General features: G+C 41.4%; 1 protein-coding gene across 1 annotated transcript in view; it reads left to right on the top strand.

Moving 5' to 3' along the window:
- Positions 1–20582, top strand: part of HEATR1 (HEAT repeat containing 1) — a 58842-nt gene that overhangs the window by 216 nt on the left and 38044 nt on the right. Inside the window, exons 2-12 of the mRNA XM_065400985.1 lie at positions 4981–5197; positions 6196–6337; positions 6851–6952; positions 8253–8393; positions 9436–9647; positions 11745–11880; positions 12546–12646; positions 13060–13170; positions 18171–18288; positions 19588–19695; positions 20088–20183. Of these exons, the coding sequence (XP_065257057.1) occupies positions 4981–5197; positions 6196–6337; positions 6851–6952; positions 8253–8393; positions 9436–9647; positions 11745–11880; positions 12546–12646; positions 13060–13170; positions 18171–18288; positions 19588–19695; positions 20088–20183 (1484 nt within the window). The remainder of the gene's footprint in view (positions 1–4980; positions 5198–6195; positions 6338–6850; positions 6953–8252; positions 8394–9435; positions 9648–11744; positions 11881–12545; positions 12647–13059; positions 13171–18170; positions 18289–19587; positions 19696–20087; positions 20184–20582) is intronic.

The raw sequence follows: 20582 nt of genomic DNA, 5'->3' as shown, positions 1-20582 counted from the left end.
CTGCTGTTGTGGGTAACACTATGACTGAAAGTGGTTAGAGGAAAAACTATTTTTTTGTTTTGTTTTGTGCCTTTGAAAGCACTTGGATTTAGTTCGTTTCCTCTTTCTCTTTTATAGTCTCCCTAGTTGTGTAGGTCTTTCCCACTGGAATGTAGGAGAGTAAAACTTCTTAACATAGAAAAATGTGTTTGTAAAACCTCATACGTTACTAGAGAGATTGGGGAGCAAGTGTAGTACCTGAAACTACTTTTAACCTAGTTTATTAAACTGACCTCATTTTAACATGATGATGACCTTTTAGCTTATCTCAATCTATATCAGGGGTCGGCAACTTTTCAGAAGTAGTGTGCCGAGTCTTCATTTATTCACTCTAATTTAAGGTTTCACGTGCCAGTAATACATTTTAACGTTTTTAGAAGGTCTCTTTCTATAAGTCTATAATATATAACTAAACTATTGTTGTATGTAAAGGAAATAAGGTTTTTAAAATGTTTAAGAAGCTTCATTTAAAATTAAATTAAAATGCAGAGCCCCCCGGACCGGTGGCCAGGCCCCGGGCAGTGTGAGTGCCACTGAAAATCAGCTTGCATGCCGCCTTTGGCACGCGTGCCAGAGGTTGCCTACCCCTGAGCTATATCTAATGTAGCATAGGTATTTCTAAGGTATCTGTTAGCTTTGTATTTAAGCACCAAAGGAATCCATGTATTTCAGTGGTTCTCAAACTTTTGTACTGGTGACCCCTTTCACATAGCAAGCCTCAGAGTGCGACCTCCCTCTTATAAATTAAAAACACACCTTTTTTTATATATTTAAAACCATTATAAATGCTTGATGCAAAGTGGTGCTTGGGGTAGAGGCTGACAGCTCGCTACCCTGCTCCCCCCATAATAACCTCATGACCCCCTGAGGGGTCCCAACCCCCAGTTTGAAAACCCCTGATGTATTTGAACATTTGGTTCTCTCATGTCTCCCTCTGTTGGTTGGTTTCCTTGCTTTACTTGCACCCAGAGTCACTTTGCACTTAGTTTGTAGTATTTACAAGCCTGTCTACAATAATGAAATTGTTTTTTTTATTTTATTATGCTGTACATACCCTGTTTCCCTGAAAATAAGATAGTGTCTTATATTAATTTTTGCTCCCAAAGATGCGCTAGGTCTTATTTTCAGGGGAGGTCTTATTTTTCCATGAAGAAGAATACGGTACACATTTATTGTTGAACAAAAAAAAAGGAAATTTATTACCTGTATACGGTACGGTAGTAGTTGTCATCACAAACCAGTATAACCAGACAAACTGTGAATCCTACGGTATCAAGAATTTCTTGTTACTACCATTATTTCCATGTACAACAATCTATGGTACATTTACTGATACTGATATTTACCGGTATGAACACAAAGTAAGATTTATTCAATGACAGTCATGTCATAATCTTCTGGAACATCATCATAACAATCCAAACCCTGAATTTCCTGGTGAATTTCTTGTGACTCCATTTCTTTCAGAATCAGTGGACCAAATCTCTCATGTTTAGCAATAGCACTGTCCTTAAATGAGTACTTCTTGTCAAGGTAGCCTGCTCGTAGTGCATTTGCAATGCAACTGTCAGTGATTTTCTCCCATGAATTCTTCACCCAAGTCACAACCTCTTGCAGTTTAGGTTTCACAAAGTTTCCACGCTGATTTCTCTCCATTCTATTTTCAATGTAGTCATTAATTTCCATGCGCAAATTGTCCTTGAATGGCTTGTTTATTGCAATATCAAGAGTCTGGAGATAGGCCGTCATTCCTGCGGGAATCATTATTTGATCTATTTTTCTTTCGTGAAGAAATTTCTTCATGTCTTTAGCGCGGTGAGTGCTGGCTGCATCCCAGACTAGCAGACCTCTTTGGTTCCCTCGCATAACAAGCGGCAGCATTAAATCGACCCACTTCCTTATAACTGCTTGTGTGGCCCAGGCTTTTTCAGTTTCAAGAATAAAAATGCCCGAAACACGTTCAATCTTTTCCTTCTTGCCCTTAGAAATGATTAAAGGTGGGATTTTAGTGCCATCCAGACGAATTGCCAAAATACAGGTAACACGTGCACTTTCGTAAGCAGTGGAGGGAATGTACACTGAGGAGACACCCCGCTGTTCAATTGTTGTTTGAGATGATTGGCCCATAAACACTGCAGTTTCATCCATAGCAATCATGTTGGAAAGATTGTATTTAGAGAAGTCAGCATCATCAATAAAGGACTTGAATGCAAGTGCTCGCTTAATAACTTGAGCATCTTCCAGCCTAAACAGTGTTGTGGATCTTCTTAAAGACGGTTCACTTCGCTGAAGGAAATTATCCAGCCAGTGTTGTGATGCTTTGAAGTCTTTGGGGGCTATGTCAAACTGTGGTGCCATTGCAAGGGCAAATTCTTGAATCTGAGCCCTATTCACAACTAAAGCCTTTGCTCTCCTGTCAACAACCCATTCACAGATCAGGTCTTCCAGTTCGGAAAATAATGGTTGCCGACCTGATCCACACTTGCGCTTTTTAGCATTTCCCCTGTCCACTTGTTCAATGAGGTTACCGTACTCTGCTCGCCATTTTCGGACCAATCGGATACTCAACATATTCTCTTTGCAGAAAGCAGTAAGATTTTGGCCCCAAGAGTCTTCCACGATTCCTTTCTTGTACTCCATGGAGTAGCTCTTTCTTTTTGCGCTCATGTCTAGGGGTAAAAATATACCGGTACTGTTTACCAGTATTTCTTGTACTTTAGACCCTTCAGCAGAAAAGCAGTCACCCCCTAAAGTGACACACTGGATCAGAAGGTGGGGAATCAAAATGGCACAGGGGTATCAGGGTGGGGGGAGGAGGATCACTTAAAATGACACAGGGGGGATCAGAGGGGGGAATCAATAAAAATGGTACAGGAGGATCAGAGGGGGGGATTACCATTTTAGTACCCCCTTCTGATCCTCCTGTGCCATTTTGACCCCCCCCTCAAATCCACCCTGTGTCATTTTAAGTGAGTCCCCCTCCCCCCACCCCTGTGCCAGTGGACAGTGGATTATTTAGTCTCTCCCCCCTCCCACCTTCACCAGACATTCCCCCCCGCCTTTACCAGACATCCCCCCACCTCAGTCACCCCTGTGTGTCTGTGCCGGCCAGATTCCACACAATGTGCCCGACTCCTGCCCAGGGCCGGCTCTAGGCACCAGCAAAACAAGCTGGTGCTTGGGGCGGCACATTTTTAGGGGCGGCATGGCCGGCGCCAGAATGCCGCCCCTAAAAATGTGCCCCGGCCGCCCTAGCTCACCTCCGCTGCTGCTGGCGCGCGAAACAGCTGTTTCGCGCGCCGCGGCCGCTCGGAGTCTCCCCCTCAAACCTGGGAGGGAGGGGGAGATCCCGAGCAGCTGCGGCGCGCGAAACAGCTGTTTCGCGTGCCGCTGCTCCCCCTCCCTCCTTCCCTCCCAGGCTTGAGAGCCTGGGAGGGAGGGGGAGACGCGGCGCCCGCGCCGCGGCCACTCGGAGTCTCCCCCCAGGCTCTCAAACCTGGGAGGGAGGAGGAGACTCCGAGTGGCCGCAGCGCGGGCGCCGCGTCTCCCCCTCCCTCCTAGGCTTGAGAGGCTGGGGGGAGGAGGCAGGAAAGGGGCGGAGTTGAGCCGGGGGTGGGATAATTAAAAAACGGCGGGGGGGGGGGGGCGGCCAAAATTGTTTTTGCCTTGGGCGGCAAAAATCGTAGAGCCGGCCCTGCTCCTGCCCCGCGCGACTCACTGTCTAATTATGAGTCAGCCAGACTCCGTCAGGGCAGAGCGAGCAGCAGGCGGCAGCTAGTCCTGCCGGCGGCGCGGGCTCCTCGCACTGCCTGAACAGCTCCGGCTGCGCTGCGGCCAATCAGTGAGCTGCGCGGCGGCGCCCGCCGCTACAGTCCAGAGGAGTCAGACGCCTTACGGTAGCTTCGGGGCCTTATATTCCGGGGTGGCCTTATTATCGGGGAGGTCTTATTTTCGGGGGGATGCCTTATATTACAGCGCGAGGCAAAACTGGAAGTAGGTCTTATTTTCTGGGGATGTCTTACTTTCGGGGAAACAGGGTAGTAGACACTATGTAGACATAGTAGCACTGAGCAAGCTGGTGCTTGGGGCGGCAGATTGTTGGAGGCGGCATTCTGCCCAATCCTAGGGCGGCACGGCCGCTTTTTTTTTCCCCTTGTTCCGCTCCGGCCACCCTGTAGGGGGGCGCCGGCGCGGAGAACCAGAGCGCCCTGCAGGAGGGCAGTCCTCTTCCTTCCCTCCCCGCCGACCGGAGCGGAGCCCTTGCGGCAGGAGGCGGCGCCCCTGCTGTAGCCCTGGCCGCCCCCTTCTCTCTCTCTCCCGCCCGCTCCCTCCCTCTCCTGCCCCCCCAGCCGGTCCCCCTGCACCCGCGCTTTTTTTTTTTTTTTTTTTTTTTTGCTTTGCCGTTCTGGCTGCCCCGTTTTTTTTTTTGCTTGGGGCGGCCAAAAAGCCAGAGCCGGCCCTGTAGACACTTAATACTTTTTACTATTTTTATAGCATTTTGCTCCTTGTAACACTCCTAAAATGCAAGAGTGATAAGTACTGATTTTGCAGATGAAGAAACTGAGACAGAGGGAGGGTATGATTTGTCCAAATTCACAGATGGAGCTTTACTGTCAGAGCGGGGATTAGAATTACAGAGTTATTGGTTTCTAGTCCTCTGCCCAGATCTCTAGTAAGCTATGCTTGCCTACTTGGATTGTCATATCTATCTCTAGTATGCAAAATATACTTTGTGTAACAGTATGACCTTACAGTTATGGGAGGGGGAAAAACATTTTACTATAACAGTTTAGTTTGCATGACTCATTCAATGATGGTGATGTACAGGAGTGCAGTATGAAATATTGCAGACTAATGTTGATGATTCTTGGATGGGAAGGAGAAGAATGTTTTGAGGTAGAGAACTGTTGTGTTTAAACCATTTTCACATACTTCTCATAGGGTGTACTGGCCTCGAAGAGCTGATGGGGATTGATCCTTCCTTTGAGATGTTTCATTCTACTTTGTTCAGTCTCACATCAAAGGGCTTGGAGCGCAGTGTTCAGACTAAAGCAGTAAATGAGCAGCTGGATGAGAATATTTCATCATTCCTGATTCATCTGTCTCCTTACTTCATGCTTAAACCAGCACAAAAGTGCCTGGAATGGCTAATTCACAGGTAATCAAATAAATCACATGCAAGTCAATAGATAAGTTTATGAGAAATACATGGGTTTTTTAGAATAGTTTGGGTGTGATTTGGCCCTAGTTTCCTTGAACTACAGGTCAAATCCTGGCACAATCAACTCAAACGTTCATTATTACTAGGCAAGATAAGTTTAGTTCCTTGCAAATTAGGATATGGGTCTGTTACAGGAGAACGTAACAAGGGTCTGTATTCTCTCTGGGACCACTGAAGATTCCATGGCATTCTATGTATGGGTTTGTCCGACTGTCCTTCACCAAAGTTTCCCAGTTCTGTGGTTGGCTCTTCTGGGATGGAGCAGCAGCAGCTGCTGCATTTTGCAGGAGGTTATGATGCATTTCTTTGATAACATTCGGAATGAAAGAGGCTATGTAAAATTGATGTATTTTCAATATAATATGTGAACTCTGTGCAATATAGTCTAGTCTAATAGTATAATATTTTGGTATGTGCTAAATATTTTTGAATTCCAAGGAACTGAAAAGAGTGGGAGAGAAAATGGACCAGATATTTTGTAATATGCTACTGTCCTTATTTACATAAGATGATTGCGGATATAGAAAGTAGAAAATACTTCATAACACTAAAGCATGAATGGCTGTTGCACACGCATCCATTGGGTTGCAGAATTGCTCTGGCCTGTCTTATGCTGAAGCTCAAACTAGATGATCATAATGATCCTCACTGGCTTTAAAATCTTTGAAAATGAAACTACGTTTGTTTCCCTTTAACTAATTAGGATAGAAAGATAATTTCCCTGTGAGCAGGTTATTCCATAACTGCTGGGTGCAGGGTCACTTGCTTCTTCATCTGAGCATCTGATCCTGGATGCTACAGGACCAGATGGACTTCAGGCCTGATTCAGCATAGCATTCTATGTTTAATGTTTTTATTTTAAATCTGTGTTGCAAGAGTAGTATGTATGGACCTCATGCTATGAAATTTCTGATTGTGTTTGCTTTTTTCCTTAGGTTTCATATCCATCTTTACAACCAGGACAGTTTGGTTGGTTGTGTTTTGCCGTACCATGAGACTAAATTGTTTGTGAGAGTTATCCAGCTGTTAAAAATTGGAGACCCAACTCATAAATGGAATTGGTTGCATCCAATTAAGGTAAAGTAGCTAAAAGATACAGTTCAGAGGATGTATGAGAAATAGTACTTAGTAAGGTCCTGGTCCTGATATTGTATCTATTAACATGCCCCCTCCCACCCCATTTGCAGCCCCATGGTTGTGGGTCTTGGCTACAAGATTCTGTTGCAGGAATGGGGCCCCAATGTCCACATGTTGTTCCTGATCTCTCTCTTTAAGGGAAAATTAATTATAGCCCTTGTTTTGATAAAGGAAAAAAATCTGCTTTTTATTATTAGTATGTTTGCAGTCAACTTGGAAATATATATTTATTATTAGTACATATAATTTTATAAAATTATAAGGGGAAGAAACGAAGTCCAGTGAGAGGAAACCATTACCCTGATTTAAATTGAAATAAGTATCAGTGATCATTTAATATGCTTTGGAGAAATGAATGAAGTCTGTGTGTGTGTATGTTTGATTTCACTTTAGAATATTCTTAAGTTTATTTATATTTTTATATACCTTTTCTTTGATTTTTGTCATGGACAGAAACCAGGAGTCCCCCTTGCTAGGGGTGCTTTGATTACACACTGCTACAAAGATCTGGGTTTCATGGATTTCATTTGCAGTCTGGTGACAAAATCTGTAAAGGTTGGTAAATTCTTCTAGTTCTGTTGGTCTGTGTGTGTCTCTTCCACCTCCCCTCTTATGTATTTGCATCATGGTGTGCTGTTTTTGCATATTTTGATTCGTGTAGCAGTAAACACAGTCAATACACAGAAGCGTCTGAAAATCTTTTTTCTTTGAGCCCACTCTGATTTATTGAGATATTAAAACCTAATAGAAATTAGTGTAATGTTGTCATTGGGAACAATACTGAAAATTCTATGGATCAGACCATTGGTCCTTCTGCTCTGATGTTTTGCTTCTGGTGGTGGCCAATATTTGAGGCAAAATTGGAAAATCCCAAGTGGGAGAGACAAAATGAAGTTAGCGAACTGTGCAGTGCTGTATATACAGTGGGAGGTGAAGGGGAGAAGGAGCTTTAGCTGGAGGAGGCTGTGGCAAAGGAAATTGTTTCTTGGTTAATGCAGGAAATTGACTGATGTGCTAGAGTGACTTCACAAGACTTTTACTGTAATTCTTATGGAGAAAGCTGAGATGCTTTTATTTTATATATTTTTTAAAAAAAGCCACCTGATTCCTGCCACTCTATTTGCAAATAATTTTTGCGCTTGGGCACCTCTTTTCATAGGTGTCATGGCTATTATAAGTGTGTGCTTTGAAATGTTAACAATAGTTTAAATTGTGGGTGTTAGACCCATTGATCTCAGGGTGGTAGAAAGAATCATAGTTTTCAATCACTGGCAAAAAACAAAACAAAAAAACCAATAGTAATAAAATCTTAGATAGATGTAGCAGTCACAATTCCTTAAACTTTTGGAATATGCCAAAATAAGCAAAATGCAAATACAGTGGATTCCACTTATTAGCAACTTCTCAGTTCCTGACAAAGAATTGCCGTTATTCGGAAGTTGCCAATAAGTGGCAAAGCAGGTTTACCGGACTGCAGCCAGGAAAGGGAGCTCTGGGACTTGCCAAGCACCAGCCATAGGCATGTTTGCAGAGTTGAAGCTAGAAAAGGCACGTCCCAGTGCTTCCTTCCCTGGCTGCAGCCCTTCAAACCTGCCTGCAGTCAGGGCCTTTCTTCCAAAATAGTTCAGTCAGTGGCATGCCATTGCCAGTATCCAAATCCCATAAACAATAAAGTCAATGGGACAGGATTGGTTCCTGGCAAAATGTTGCTATTAATCAGAAGTTGTTAATATCAGAAGTGCTATTAAGCAGAATCCTGTAGTAACAGGAACTCTTAACATGAGACCTTAAATATTTTATTTTTGTTTTTGATGATCTTCCTAATGCCTAAGTAACTATTTCCCCTTCGTTCTAGATCTTTTCTGTGCATCATGGCGGAGTCTCTCAGTTGAGGGTCCTGTTTACTTTTTATGCCTCCACCATCGTGTCTGCTCTTGGGGCTATAGAGAAGATAACAGACACTATAGTCTCCAAACTGCTCCCTTACATACAAAAGGTACCCAGTATTTCATTCTCTTGCATGATACAGTGTGGCTTATATTGCCAACTAGAATCCTGTAATTAACTTCCAAGAGGGATTTTCACCCTGGAATAAATTAGAAAAGAGACTAGGTAAACAAAACACAGCTCACTTTTCTGTGTTCCTGTTGCTGCTTCTGCTGACTATTAAAGATGTACAATACGTGTTTACCTCACAATCCTGCGTGATGGAGCAAACCTTGACCAGTTCAGGGTTGCTATTGTTGGACTGCATAGGGAGCTGTGTCTGCCTGGCTTTGATCTGATACACTTCTCGTAATACGGCACTTTGAGGCTGAGGGAGTCTAGATAACTATAGCTAAGGCCCTCCCAACTTCACGGCTGTGAAAAACGCGTCATGGACCGTGAAATCTGGTCTTTTGTGTGTTTTTACCCTATACTGGATAGATTTCATGGGGTAGATCAGCCTTTCTCAAACTGGGGGTCCCGACCCAAAAGGGAGATGTGTGTGGGGAGGAGGTCGCAAAGTTATTGTAGGGGGAGTGCGGTATTGCCACCCTTACGTCTGCGCTGCCTTCAGAGTTGAGTGGCCGGAGAGCAGTGGCAGCTGGCCAGGCACCCAGCTCTGAAGGGAGCACCCTGCCAGCAGCAGCGGAGAAGTTAGGGTGGCAATACCATACCTCTCCACCCTTACTTCTGCACTGCTGCCTTCTGAGCTGGGTGGCTGGAGAGTGGTGGCTGCTGACTGCGGGCCCAGCTCTGAAGGCAGTAGCGCAGAAGTAAGTGGCAATACCATACAATGCCATCCTTACTTCTGCGCTGCTGCTGGCGGCAGCTCTGTCTACCTGCTTTGCTACAGTGTTAATGAGCATATGTCTTCTTTTTCTCTGTCTAGATTTGAGGTTTAATTAGCTCACTAAAGCTTTAACATGATGAAAAGGGGATAATTCACTTGCATTAATGTTGCCCAAAGAGTATTCCTGTACCGTTATTTAGACAAACTGTTTTTAAACTTAAACTTGGCAGAAATGCACTTTGAATTCTTTCTCTCTTGGTAGGGTTTGAAATCCTCTCTAGTGGATTACAGAGCTGCAACCTACATGATCATCAGCCAGTTGGCAATGAAAGTGACAATGGAGACCTCCTTGGTGCAGTCCTTGACGTTACAGATCAGCAAGAATTTGACAAAAACACCTTCTCTAGCCAGGGAAGGGCTGGCCTGCCTGCTCGTTGTTCTTCAGAACCAAAAGGGAGAGGGTCTTGGGAAAAAGTAAGTATACATGAGTTGACAGATTCCCTCTTAATAGTTGAGTCCTAAAGATGGAAACTAATGATATTTAAAAGGATTCTATCATTACCATAGGGTGGTCACACCACTATAGTTAAGGTTGAGACTACCATACTGTTTAACAGTCAATATTTCAAAGTGCTCTAAAATCCACTTGCGTAATCAAGATTGTTTTGAAGATTTCTGTGCCTCGTCAGGGGTAGAGTTAGTGGTACAATTTGAGGTCTTTTTGTCCAGGCGTTGCTCAGATATAGTCTCTCTTCCCCCTCTCTCTCTTCCCCCTCCTCCTGGAATAAGGTGCTTGTAGTATTCAGGTGTCAACCCCAAAAGCATGAGAAGATTAGCTTGAAAATTGGTATGCCGCAAGAGGGGCTAGGGTAGAGTCCATAGTGCAAATTTGGGGTAATTTGGTCAGTGGTTTCCTGAGTACAGCCCCCCTAAAATGAGCTGTTTATAATATCATGTTCTTATTTTTTGATGCAGAGTTAGGAAGAATTTTTCTTGAAATGTATAGCATGGGCTGCTCCTGGGAACAGCTGTTGACCAGTACAAAGGACCAGTTCAAAAATATTTCTAAAGTTTCTGCACCCTAGAAGCTTTATTGCTAATGCTTACAGATCTGTGAGAGCTATTGTTTACTCTGTGTTTCACTCCCTAAGGAGTTTCTGAGGAATGTGTTCACATGGTGGCTTAGAGGAACAAGCACTTGAGTGCCAGGGCCATTAGTTAGAATCCTCTTCTCTGGAGTTCTGCATTCGGAGTACATTAGTGCTGTCAACCCACCTTTCCCTTGGTTGGTGGGGCCATGATAATGCTTCTTTTGGAAGTGTTAGTAGTGTACGCAATTCTGAGGAATTTCAGCATCTACTCATTTGCCCAAGTCCTGCCCTGGGACAGTTTGGTGGGCAAGACTGTGTCCAGGATGTGAAGTCTGGCGTGGGGACAGAATGATACGGAGGAACTAGTTGCCACATTGCAGATGATACTGGAGAGGCCAGTGCAAGAGTTCCAACCAGAAATGAATCCAATCTCTGGTGGGATAGGCTTGCTGAACTCCTGCTGGGCACTGGGAACAGACATCCTTGGTGCTGGGCACAGGCACACAGTGCTCATGCAGTATGGAAAGCTGGTAAGAGGCATAGTCAATGTGTGGCACAGCACCCAGGCACTGAGGCGGGAGTGAGAATATCCACTCAGATGAATGGAGCAGTTTGCAAAGCTCAGAGCTATTGTTTCAGGCCTCATTCATCACCAAAAGGTGTCTTCCTTTCATCTGAGCACATCCCATTGAGATGAGTATGCCACTTCACACCTCTGCAATCCTCTTGCTCCCTTTCCTTTTATATCAGCCCCAGAGGCCACTCAGGACAGGTTGCCACCCTGATCAAAACTTCAGTGTGTCACCTCCCTCTTCATAGGCCTAGAGTGGCAGATTTGGCCCAGCTGCCCCTCTGTCATGACAGAGGGACAGCCAGCCAAATCTGATGCCTTAGGCATCTGCCTGGTTCACATGTAGCTAGAGCGGCCTCTGCCAGCCCCCTTTTCCTCCCTCTTCCCCTGAAGTGGAGTAGGGATTCTAGGGCTCCCCTCCCTGTGTCTGTCTCTCTCTAGCTGGTAGATGTGCTCTTCGCAGCCCACAAGTTACCACATTCCCTCCTGCCCTTGGATCCCCTAGCCCAACTGGGCACTGGAGGAGTGTGGAGCAAGTAGTTGAATGGTGGTGAGGTATTCCAAGAAAGACCCACTCATCTCTCCCCAATACACGCAAGTACCCCTCAGTCTTTCCCTTTTCCCTACCACCACTTTCTTAAGAAACAAGGGAAATAGACTGCCCAAAAACAAGGCAGAGTTATGGTTGATTGGCAGTGCCTTGTACCTTTGCAGAATGTGATATGCACCAATCCTTAAACCTGTGAAAACTGGGAAATGCATCCCTGTAACCCTTTTTATTTTTTTCATTGAGGCTGAGCCATTTGACAATATAATGTGGATAGTTGAAAGTTCTATATAATAGAAAGTGATGGATAAGCTATAACCCAGAGCAATATTCAGTCTTCCTTTTGGTGTTCTCATGTGCAGGCCATTTCGCTACCTGTGTAACATTCCAGACCTGGTGGTTATCCTGCATGGCATTTCAGCTGCCTATGACATCACTCCCCTTCTGCATTACCTGCTGCCACACCTAGTTTGCTCCATTATTAACTCCCCTACTGGTATGTTAGCATGTGCCCAATGTTTTTTCTGGGTAAACCTTGTAGCAACTTTGCTAGATAAATCAGTTTTAATTGTTCCTGATGATAGACTGCTCCAAACTGTGAGGGACTGCTCGTGTTTTTCTTTCTGTGAGGCTTGTGGAATAGCTTTGTTTCTTTAAATGCCACAGCAGATTAGTGATGTGCTAGGCACCTAGATATTCATTTGCAGTGCTCCGGTGAGAACAGATGATCTAGTGAGAGCTACTGTAATTTTACGAAGATCCTTGACTTGTCAAGTGCTGTATGTAGAACGTCACTTGATAGAACATATGTAACATTTGCCACAATTTTTACTCCAGGCATAGAGTGATAATACTGAGCAGCGCATAATATTTAATCATTGCAACATCTATAGGAAATAGCTAAACTTTATGGTCCCCATTTTACAGGTTGGGAAAGTAAGGTACAGCACATGGTTACTTGGCTTGACCAAAGGGGCAGAGCAGGTTAGTGTTAGAGACGGGGTACGTTCCTGTCTCCCCGTTATGTGCTTAATCCACTAGAGACTGCTGCCAATTTTTTTTCGTGGTTGTTGGTGTAATAAATGTAAAGCGTTTATTTTAAAACAACTGTTCATCTTACAATTAGACATTTTTAAAATAATGTTTCTTCTTAAGAGGGGCACGAGGAATCTGAAGTGACAGATAACCATATCTATACGAGACATCTAGAAGCCATACTTACAAGTATACCACTGGAAAAGGATTTAGATCGCTTATTGGCCTGGTGAGCTAATTTCGATTATTTTCCACAATGTATGTTAATTTCAGCTACAGTAGCACCTAATTTGTGACAATGTAATTAGCATTGTGTCAGAATATCTGTTATCTTCCCAGCTTTCATGGGTTCCTGACACACGCCCTGATCCTGCAAACATATTGGTGTTTGAACACTGAGTGTTTGACTTCACTGGGACTACTTGCTTGAGCAGAATTAAATACATGGATAAGTCTTTGCCAGATTGGGGCCTTACAAAGAAAAAATTACTTTGGGGATGAAATTTAAACTCAGAAGAAAACCTGTATTTATAACATACAATATGAATCACACAAACTATTCTATTTGTCTCAATTAATAATGCTGATGATTAGTGTTGTCTTGTCAATATGTCTGTTTTGTTTGTGTTTTTGTCATTTTAGTAAATTTCTTGAAGATTTTATTTCCTATGGTGTGGAGAATGAATCTGATTCGACCAAAATGGCTGTGCTCAATAAACAACTTCTTCCTCTCATCAGACTTCTTGAAAGAAAGTAAGTTACTTTTTATTTCCTATGCATTTTGTGCAATATGAAAGTATGGTAAGTCACCTGTGAATCAATATATTCTTCTCTTAGTAATTTGTGTTCATATGGCATTTATCTAGGGTACCTTTAGCCTAATTGTGACTTCATACTTGTTACTTAGGTATGCTGAGTGATTTATGCAAGCATAATTTTGGTCTTTTACAGTACATGTAATTAAAGCCAAATCTATCCTGGTACATTCCCCATCACCTTAATATCGGAGCACCTCAGCTGCTAGCCTCTCCTAGCACTCTTAAGTTATACTGAGCCTTTTCTATTAGTCATTTACACTAGTGGTCTGCATATTATTGACCAGCTTTATGAAAACACAATCCGATTAATACCCTCTGAAGAATTATTTACTATAATTTATTGTAAGTGGATGAGGCTTTCTTTAAACAACTAACAAAATCATCCAAAGCCCAGGACTTGGTGGTGATGGGGGACTTCAACTATCCAGACGTCTGTTGGGAAAATAACACTGCAGGACATAGATTATCCGAAGTTCTTGGACTGTCTTGGAGACAATTTTTTATTTCAGAAGGTGGAGAAAGCTACTAGGGGAGAGGCTGTTCCAGATTTGATTTGGACAAATAGGAAGGAACTGGTTGAGAATTTGGAAGTGGAAGGCAGCTTGGGTGAAAGTGATCATGAAATGGTAGAGTTCATGAGTCTAAGGAATGGTAGGAGGGAAAACAGCACAATAAAGATAATAGATTTCAAGAAGGCAGACTTCAGTAAACTCAGGGAGTTGGTAGGTAAGATCCCATGGGAAGCAAGTCAAGGGGGAAACAGTTGAAGTGACTTGGCAGTTTTTCAAAAAGACATTATTAAGGGCACAAGAGCAGTCTATCTGATTGCATAGGAAAGATAGGAAGTATGGCAAGGGACCACTCTGGCTTAACCAGGAGATTTTCAATGATCTGAAACTCAAAAAAGAGTCGTATAAAATGTGGAAACTAGGTCAAATTATAAATGATGAATATAAACAAATAACATAAATATGTAGGGACAAAATTAGAAAGGCCAAGGCACAAAATGAGATTAAACTAGCTATAGACATAAAGGATAAGAAGAAAACATTCTACAAATACATAAGAAGTATGAGCAAGACCAAGGACAGGGTAGGCCTGTTACTCAATTAGGGTCAGGGTGGATTTGATTTAAATCATGATTTAAATCACTGGTCAGGAAGACTCGATTTAATCATGGATTTCTACATAAAAGTGCATTCTTGTTGGTTGTTATAACCTTAATACATATTCTTTACAATTCAGATTTAGATGTAGGTTTCATTTTTTAAAAGGTACACACTATACATTTATTTTGAAAACTTTTCAGATTAGTTTTACAGCTATAGCAGAAAATGAATGATTGGTTATTTCATTTACCAAAGGTAATGGAAGCAGATATATATGAAGTCACTGGGAAGTGAACTATCTCCAATTCAACAGGTTATTCATTAATATTTGGAGGATTTTCTTGCCATGCTGTATTAGGAGGAGAACATCACCAGACAGACATTTACATTGTTTTATTTAACTAAAACAACAATGTTATGTATTCTGGATTTTTTTCTTCAACAGCCAACATATAATATTTTAATAGAACAAGCATATGAATTTTTGAATTTAGTTAAACATTCAAGTTTTTTAAAATCAGATTTGTTTTTGTTAAAATTGTTTAAAATAGTTAAATGAAATATTTAAAAACAAAAAAATTAGATCGACTCTGTCAGCCAGGTCAACATGAGAAACTTAAAATATTGGCTTCTGCAGCTAACTCAGTCGTCTTCACCTTCATTTTCCTGTTTGTTCATAATCTGGAAAAGAAAAACAAGCTTTCCTGCTTTTTCAGGTCCAAACTATTTCTCGATTTGGAATGAATTAGTCCAAAGGAAGAAAGAAAATATTCTTTCTACACCAGCAGAAGAAGCTACTGCTGTGTTGAAGTGATCATCTCACTTTTAAGTCTCTGAATCCAAGTGCTTAAGTGACTTCCACCACTTCACTGATGTGACTTTCTTTAAAACATCATCAGCAAACATATATTTCTTGAATGGTTCACCCTTAGCTCTGAAGTTTATTATAGTTGGCATTATGGAGGGATGTATGCTGGATGTCCATGTCATAGCCAACTCCTTCTCTTCAGCAGTTAAGATTTGACCCTGGTACCGAGTATTGAGAATATTTGCAAGAAAATGAGCTGGTGATAGTGCTTTTCCCATTTTTTTTTTTTTTTTAATGCTTGTAATTTAACTCTGTCATTGCATATTTCTCTTTTTAAGATCTCGCTCAGTTCCTTCCAAATTTCAACAGCGTCAGCAATAAAACCGCTATTTCCCTGCATTTTGTTCCAGGCTATAGAAATAGGCTTCAGGGTACTCAGCATGTGTTCAACATTTCTCTTAAGCCCAATGTTGAGAACTTTGGCTGTGACAGTGCCATCTATTTTTTCATGATTTTGTTCACAAACTGTTATCAGATTAGGCCAGTTCTTGATGTAGTGCTCAAAACAGTCCACTACTGACTTCCATTACACGTCTGGTGGGAGAGTTAGCTTGGTTCCTCCCACTTTTTTCAGAGCAGCTTCTGCAAAGTGGTTGTTACAGAAGTATTTTGCTAATTCAACATTAACCTTTATTTCTGGAACACTGAAGTCTCTGGCTAGGAGGTGCATCAATGAGCACTGTAACCATATGTTGTTAGCTTTGAATCTCTTCTAAAGTTCTTCTCATCTTGGATACATTTGCAGCATTGTCTGTGATCAAGCTGCGTACTAGACATTCCCTTCTTCTGTTGTCACACAAGCACATACAACAGGATCATTGTGGACATTGCTCCACCCATCAAGGCTCAGGTTAACAATTTTACCCTCTAGACCTTTTGCACACTGCTCAATTTCTCTTTCAGACACTTTATCCAGCAATTTGCCTGCGACATCTGCTCTGTTGGGTGGACTGTATCCTGGTCTTAATGACTGAACCATGTTAATGAAGTGTGGGTTCTCAATCATATGGAAAGGAGAGTTTGTTGCATAAACAAACAGCAATTTTTTCATCAATTACCTCTTTTTGTTATCTGCTGGTTCTTATCACAAACTTATCCATGGTTGTTTCTGGATGATGGAGATTTTTTTTTTTTTCTTTTTGCTACAGTGGCTATGAGACATACATGATGTGACAGAAACACTATCATTGGCAGATAACTCTGAAACTATAGTAGATGATGGTGATCTTGAAGGTGAATAGTCTTCAGAATCCAGTACGTTGAGGATGGATTCTCCTAAACAAAATAAGTCAATGCAGTTATTTAATTATTATTACCATACTACTCATTTAGTACTACTCATTGCATTCACTGACACTCAGTACTACTTAAAGGTGAAATTGTAAAAGGAAGATCTGCTTATTTCAGCTATTTATTTTTTATCACAACTGCATCTAAAATGATAGTACCATAGAGTAACAACTATATTTTTTGCTCAAACATGAGAATTCAAGAATAGTTCAGAAGGAAGACAGGCAGTCCTTAAGAAAGAAGTATGAAATAAAAAAGTTTACCAACCTGAAGATCCTGCATGTTCAGACATGTTCCTTTCATCATCTTCAATGCAGCTTCCTCCTGAGAAGGAACACTTCCCATGATGTTGTTTCATTCAGGCAACCAGGCCTTGCATTTCTTTGTTGCACTGTTTGCATTTTGCACACGTGCCTGTCTTACCCACAGGTAGAGGAACTTCATTAAAATATTCCCAAACTAGGTCTCTTTTACGGCCTGCTGCCATTATAGGTTTTCCCTTCTAGTGAGAGAATGGTATGATAGATCTCAAATCAATGAAGGCTACACTCAAAAAGACCTCAAGACTTCTGGAATATGCTGCCCAAACAGTTTCACTTTTGTTTCTACTGCCTGTCCCTCCCTTCTCACACTTATCTCCAGACTTCTTCTCCTTGTCCAGATTTATTCTGCCCCCAACAATCTTCCATTCATTGAACTTTTTGAAACTTTGCACTTTTAGAGAGAGGTAAGGGATTGACTCTGTGTACACAAATTTGCAGAGACAATAAGGTTAAGGTCGGTTATTTCTCACCTCTGTATTTTATTTATTTATTTTATTTTAAAACATTTTTGGTGTTAACAAGCATGTTATCTCTGGAGACACAAATCCACAGTTTGAGAACTGCAAAACTAAGCATCTCCGATGGTATCTTCTAGACTTAGCACTGAGTCCCATTGGGTAGATAGAAAGATTAACCTAAATAATCTATACAGAAGCCCCTGGAACCTCATAAAATTGGGTTCCTAATCCATGAACTATTGGAACTCATTTACAAAACTTTTCTTAAACATTACATGGATATATTGTCTCCTCCTATAGAATTAGAATGTATAATACCTATTCCATTATAGTTTTTTTTTCTCAAGCATTTTATCAAAAAAATCTGATTTAAATTTAAAAAACCCAATTTTTTTTTTTTTTTTTTTAATCATTGATTTTTATCCACCCTGGCTGGAGAAGACTGAGAAGGAACATAACAGTTTTTAAGTACATAAAAGGTTGTTACAAGGAGGAGGGAGAAAAATTGTTCATAACCTCTGAGGGCATAAGCCAAGATGCAATTGGCTTATAAATTGCAGCAAGGGCAGTTTAGGTTCGGCATTAGGAAAGACTTTCTAACTGTCGGGGTAGTTAAGCATTGGAGTGAAGTGCCATGGGAGGTTGTGGAATCTCCGTCATTGGAGATTTTTAAAAGCAGGTTAAACAAATGGATGGTCTCAATAATACTTAGCCCTGCCTTGACTATTAGGGACTGGACGGAAAGACCTCTCGAGGTCCCTTCCAGTCTTATGATTCAAACAGGTGCTCCCACATTCTCTATCCTCTGCATATATTTCTGTTGTAATTGGTGCATAACTTCTATAGTAATTCTCTGTGCAGAACCTGTTTCTCTTGGTTGTTGGCAGATATCCTAAAGCCTTAGACTTGGTACTGGAAGAGCATCTGAAAGATGTTACAAATCAGAATGAGCAAGATCTTTTCCACCAATTTATCTCTCTCTCATTGAGTGGCAGTAAATATCAGGTAGGTAAAGGCCCAATTTCTGGACCTAAATCAACTCTGGTATGCTGCCTTGAAGTCAGCAGTATTATACCGGGGTGTATCTGTCCTTCCTTGTCTCTAATTTTTTTTTTCTTGTATTGTGATTGATTTAAGTGTTGTTGTGCTTGAACAAAACTGATAATGTCTACAATTATCAAATGTAAAAAACCAACTTGAATAAATGTCTATTAGCTTATATTGTGCTGCTCTGGTCATGAAGTTCTGCTATGTTGTGACAAGGTCATGTGCCCCAGTGTTACTTTGGGACATTGTCAATGTCTTGCAAGCTGGATAGAACTGTCAAAATTAGAAAAGGTGGAAGCGCAGCAACCACCATTCTAATCAAGGAAGATTGTGAAGACATTCTTTGTAGTGTTATCGTGTTGCTTTTTACTCTTTTCAAAGGCTGATATTCAGTGACCAGAGGAATTTAGTGACTCCAAGTTTCTTAGCATGCTGTCTCCAAAGGGTAACAGAGCCTGGGCATATCACATACCAGTGCACAGCAAAATCATTTGTACTCCACACTTTTTAGTCAAGAAAACTTTAATGTGTGTGTGTGTGTGTGTGTGTTTAACATTCTTATAGCTACATTTCTTCATATTCAAAGCTGGTTACCTCCAAATCAAACATGCAAACTGGCAAAGATTATGGGCCATTAAAAGCAGTGTTTGAGACACTTTAGGCCAATTCAAGAAAAACATGACTGCATAAATAGCACAGATTCTACAAATGGGTGGCCAATTGATAAAATCCTGGTATGTAAAATTAGGACACAGGACTCTGTTCAAGCAACTTCAGGGTTGCTGAGATAAGCTGCAGGCATCTGGTCTATTCGAGTTACCTTCTTAGCTGTCTCTATCTGGGTTCTGGCAGTCTGGTGTTCAGTCACTGGAGTTTTCTCAGAACCCTTAGATAAGTGCAGTGTGTTTCTAGGACAAAAAAGTGCGGGTGCTTCCTTACCTTGGCAGAGTGAGAATTTAGGACTTGTTTACACATGGAGTTATTCAACCATAGGTATTTCAATTTAAATTCACACCATACCTTAATCCGAATTAACTTTCTCATGTAGAAATTCCCTCAGGGTATAATTTTAAAAATACATATACAGGGCAATTGTACTGTGTTATTCTGAAATTGACATTTTACAATCAGAAATATACCATTTCTATTCTGGATCAGTAGTTACTGGGGATTTTTTTCTTAGCTTATGTATTAATGACAAAGTTTAATTCATTAATTTTCAACATACATTGAGTAACTGTGCAATGTACATTTCAGTTTCTGGCAGACTCGGATACCTCTCTGGTGCTTAGCCTGAATCATCCACAGCCAGCAGTCAGGGTCTTGGCTGTTCAGCATTTGAAGGAGATCATTGAAGCATCAAAGGTTGGTACCTCTGAGTCTCTCATTTAAGTAACTTAATTGATGTCTTACCTTCAGAAGTTATAGAAACTTTTACTGAAGACAAGACAAACATCACACTAAAATATGACACATACATTATCCTTAGTGTTGTTTTCAATCAGTTCAGTTGTTGTTTCTTTAAACTTGGATCCTGTCATCCAGAGTCTGGGTTTTATTCCTGTTTATGAAGCTGCTTGTAGTCCCACAATGGAGTCTGATACGTCTGTTTGTTTCTTCCATTGGTATTAGCAGTTAGTTTCTCCCTAACTGAGGTTTCTATTCTCCTGTACTTGAGTTGATATGTCATGAAAGTTATACTGCCAAGAAGGCTTTGGAAACTAATGGTCCTTAACTGCTTTTCCCTCTTTGTTCAGGAGGGCTTTGACAAGTCCTTCATAGAAGAAGCCATTTTTGCACGACTTATGGATGACCACGTGGAGGTTGTTATGACTGCTCTCAGTGCCTTGGAGGTAAGTCAGTATTTCTTGATAGGTCAAGTGAGATTTTAGCTATTTCTCTATTTTCAGAAGCGGTCTGGAATTAATGCTTTATATTAATTGTGCCTTCACCTCCCTGACCTCTCTGGCATTGATGAGAATTTGTGTGTAGCTCTGTCCTATTAATAAGACAGAGAAGCAAAAATCTAGCCGACTATTCCTTACTTCACAATTTTTTCTCTTTTCAGAGACTATACTAAATCCAGTGTACTGTGTTGATCTGGTCACTAGAACATATTTTAATCCAGAGTTCTGCTCATCCTATAAACTACTCTGTCCATTTTATACAAATAAATAAGAGGAGCCTTCAGCCCCCTGCCCAGAAAAGCTCTAGGTGCTAGGAAAAGACATCTGTGTCAAAGTTTTTCGGTC

Source organism: Emys orbicularis, chromosome 3, assembly GCF_028017835.1.
Source record: "Emys orbicularis isolate rEmyOrb1 chromosome 3, rEmyOrb1.hap1, whole genome shotgun sequence".
NCBI lineage: Eukaryota > Metazoa > Chordata > Testudines > Emydidae > Emys > Emys orbicularis.
This window is presented reverse-complemented; position numbering and strand designations above follow the sequence as displayed.